Here is a 4,235-nt window from a genome sequence, read left to right as displayed (position 1 = left end):
CCCTCATGCTCAACTCATACTTGAGGGTTCATCACAGACTATTAAGGCATTCAGACCGGAGAGATTTTGCTTGTAACAAGTTGGCCGCCCAAAGCACATTTTACTTCTCGAACCTGACGACTCTCGCAGATTCAAGAAGTGGGGGACTTGTGATGGATAAATACCCAATGTGATGGATAAATACCCAAGGACTACTGTAGGAATACAATGTGTATAGTCCGTGTATTATTGTACCCCTAAACGGTCGGGTTGTCCCTTAGAAATTGTTAAAGGGCAAGTGACCTTTGGAGAATATTATATTCCTGAAGGGTCAGGTCCTATTTCTATATAAAGGACATGACCCCCCACTGTAATGGCATCCTCGGATCCCGAATTCAATTCGGAAGATTAACTCCTATCTCTCTTTAGTTCTTGGCTCTTTTCTCCAAGAAGAAGCCATGGCTTCCTTTCCCCTTCTCCCTGCATTCATGTATACATATTCCATACACTACATCATACACAATCAAACATCACGTGGTGTAAATCCGTACCCCGTTTACATTTCCGCCATCAACAAGATTATATATTTAGTAACTATGTTATCACTGTTATGCATTCACACATTCAAAACTCTATATTCACAGGTCCTATACTCCATATTCACAACTTGAGAACTCCACATTCACACGTTACAGGGCTACAAGTTGCTAGAACTTCTTAACGATTCACACATGCAGAACTCTACATTCACGATTTCTATACTCCATATTCACAATTTGAAACCTCCACATTCACACATTTCTGGGCAACTCTACATTCACACAATCATAAATCTACATTCACGATTTCTATACTCTACATTCACATTTTGAAACCTCTACATTCACACATTTTTTGGACAACTCTGTATTCAACAATATGTTTACTAATTTTTTTTTAAAAAAAAGAAAGAGAGACAAAAACGACGTAGTTTTGGACTCAGGTCCACAGCATAATTTGTCATCCTGAAGGTAATCCTATTACCTGATTAATCCAAGATTCTGTGAACCAAACGCTCCAAAATAAAATGTGAAGTGAGGTATACTACACCACAGTCCACAGAGACAGGTACTAGATTTCTGTCAATTTCACTGTATTCCACCTCTTCTTCAACTGGTTTCAGTTGTTTTAGCTCTCTCTCTCTCTCACCTCTTCCTGCTTCACATCAAAACCAATCTTTTCTTCGTAATCCTGCACTTCTTCCTTAATTTTTGAAATAAAATCCTTGAAATTTAGAGTTAGTCCAGTATTCACTCCGCTCTCCTACACCTACAGGCTACAGCTCCAAGATCCAATCTTTTCCTCAAAATTGAAGACAAACCTTGAAGTTTGACGATAAATCAAGCTTCAAGATCCTTGCTTTTTCTGAGGTAAGTATACCCTAGCCCCTAATCCCCAACTTTCTCCTTCAATTTATTGTTCGTTTCCAGATTCAAAATCCATCCTCTCTATGAATTTGGGAAGTTCCTTGTAGATGATTCGTATTGTGTAGTTAGGGTTAGGGTTAGGGTTCTCTACCAATGAAGCAATTGAATTCAGCAACAGACCCATTTGGGCAAAACACAATAAAGCTCATAAGCAATGTGTGTTTCTCAGTTTTTGTTTTCTTTGTTCTTTTGTTCACTGTAATTGCCATCACATACCAACCCCCCGATCCATGGGAGTCTTCGAGAGCTCTGACTAAGGCCTTCACTGCAGTGGAGAAAGCCACATTTAAAACTGACAATTCCATCCTGAAAACCGGCGAGGACATTGCTGTGAGCTCCCCGGTTGGATCCCCTGCTTTCGCCTTTGTACCGATCACAGAGGACACCATTGATAAATCCGAGGGAGAACTCCGGAATGTGACCCTAAAATCAGGTTGTATGGACGGAGATTCGGTTAATTGCTCGGATCCTAGAGTCTTGATTGCAATCGAGAGGTTTAATTTGAAGACTTTTAAGTCGATTGCATTTCTGGATTATCAAACTCCTGTTAGCGGGTCGAAGCCGGATGAATGTGATGTGGCCTGGAGGTTTAGGAACAAGAGAGAGAAGTCTTGGAGGAAGTATAGAGATTTCAGGAGATTCAGAGTTGGATTTGCTAGTGACTGTAGTTATAGAGTCATTCATGCGGGGCGTTGGCATTCGGGAGGGAATGCCCGTCGTGCAAGGATTGTTAGTGGCACTAGAACTGGTCCGAGATCGAGAATTGCTCCTCCCGTTAGGGACGAGGATATCAATGATACAATTCCAATATTGGGGTCAGATGCGGATTTTAGGAAGGGGAGGTACTTGTACTATTCTCGGGGCGGAGATTATTGTAAAGACATGAATCATTTCACCTGGAGCTTTTTATGCGCGGTAGGTGAGGCTCAGTATCTGAATCGGACGTTTGTGATGGATTTGAGTATGTGTTTGGCATCCACTTATACTCAGAGCCACAAGGACGAGGAAGAGAAAGACTTCAGGTTCTACTTTGATTTTGAGCACTTGAAAGAGGTGGTACCGATTGTTGAAGAAGGAGACTTCGTTAAGGATTGGAAGAGATGGGATAAGACGCACAAGAAGAAAATCCCTGTAAGAAAGGTCAGAGATTATAAAGTCACGCCAATGCAACTCAGGAAAGACAAGAGCACGATTATATGGAGGCAATTCGATGCCCCCGAGCCTGAAAACTATTGGTATAGAGTCTGCGAAGGTTCCTCAGCAAAGTACATCCAGAGGCCATGGCATGCTTTGTGGAAATCCAAACGATTAATGAATATAGTTTCTGCAATAAGTGGGGATATGGACTGGGACTTCGATGCTGCTCATGTGGTTCGAGGAGAGAAAGCGGAGAACAAGCAGTTATGGCCCCATCTCGATGCTGATACATCCCCAGATGCCCTTGTTGCGAAGATTCAAGGGATGATAAAACCCGGAAGGCATCTTTATATAGCCACAAATGAACCGTTTTACAATTATTTTGATAAACTGAGACCTCACTACAAAGTTCACTTGCTCGATGATTACAAGTATCTCTGGAGTAATGTTAGTGAATGGTACAATGAAACAACACTACTGAACGGTGGCAAGCCTGTCGATTTTGATGGATACATGAGGGTTGAAGTGGACACCGAGGTTCTTTACAGGTCCAAGATACGGGTAGAGACATTTTATAACTTGACCAGCGATTGCAAGGATGGAGTAAACACATGCTAGCCAGGGTTGGAGATACCTTTTTTTTCTGCACTTTACATGTGTGAATTCACATATCATTTTGCTCGTTTCTTACATTTAGTTTTGAAATGAAATTGTTGAAGGTTTTGCTGTGGTTTGTTCATTGATCACATCGATACAGTCCCCCACCCATGTACAATCACTTATATGTACAATATTCAACTTTTAAATTGCTACCATATTTATCATGCTTTCTGATTCAATAATCTTTTGGGATATTTTAAAATTTGCACATTCCTGAAATGTTTGGAGCAGATTCATTTTGACCTGAATATGTGTCTATCCTATAAATAAAAACTAGTGCATTTTACTCGTTTATATGTCACTTGTGGATACAGATAAAAGATTATGAGTTTGGAACCAGATACCATAAGTAACCATGCAATGCAGTCCATTTTATGTTTTGTTGGTAGGTAATTGACTGAGCTATCATTCGTTTTTTAACCACTGTACAAATGCCATGTTCTCATTACATGGTTTTTGTTTCATTATTGAAGCCAGGGTAGTATGCTGACTATTCATTTAATTATATGAAATTTCTAATGTGTCGGTTAACACCACCTGGTACAATAACGCATAATTGTATTTGGTATGATTAAAAACCATTATCAATAATACCTGATACAATTATGTATGAATTCTAAGCAATAGTATTGAATATGATACCGGCATGGTAATCTTTCTCAATAGGTTTTTATGTAGGTTTTTATCTTTTATTCAATGTATACTTTTAAATAAATAAATAAATAAAAGGAGACTCCAAAACTACCACAGATGGTATCTGGTCACCCTAGGTCCCCAAGAAAGAGGAAATCCACCCAGTGACATTTATACATTGGACCACGTTCACCTTGCATTTCACTTAATAAAACAATGGGTTCTTAAGATTTTTTTTTTTTTTTAAGAGAATTGCATTAAATCACATGCGAGGAAAGAGTATTACAAAGGAAGATTGGAGGGTTAACGAATTACTCTGAGCAATCAGACAAAAATACAGACTGCTTGGTAAGTAGATGG

The 4,235-nt window shown here is 39.5% G+C and overlaps 1 protein-coding gene across 1 annotated transcript; it reads left to right on the top strand.

Annotated features, from left to right (window-relative positions):
• Nucleotides 1-1,109: 1,109 nt before the first annotated feature.
• Nucleotides 1,110-3,444, top strand: LOC116004916. The gene has a single exon (XM_031245120.1). It carries the CDS (start codon nucleotides 1,539-1,541, stop codon nucleotides 3,198-3,200), a length of 1,662 nt encoding a protein of 553 aa, XP_031100980.1. The 5' UTR covers nucleotides 1,110-1,538; the 3' UTR covers nucleotides 3,201-3,444.
• The last annotated feature ends 791 nt before the right edge of the window (nucleotides 3,445-4,235 follow it).

Source organism: Ipomoea triloba, chromosome 14, assembly GCF_003576645.1.
Source record: "Ipomoea triloba cultivar NCNSP0323 chromosome 14, ASM357664v1".
NCBI lineage: Eukaryota > Viridiplantae > Streptophyta > Magnoliopsida > Solanales > Convolvulaceae > Ipomoea > Ipomoea triloba.
Note: the sequence above shows the minus strand (reverse complement) of the source record. Positions and strands in the feature narration are given on the sequence as shown.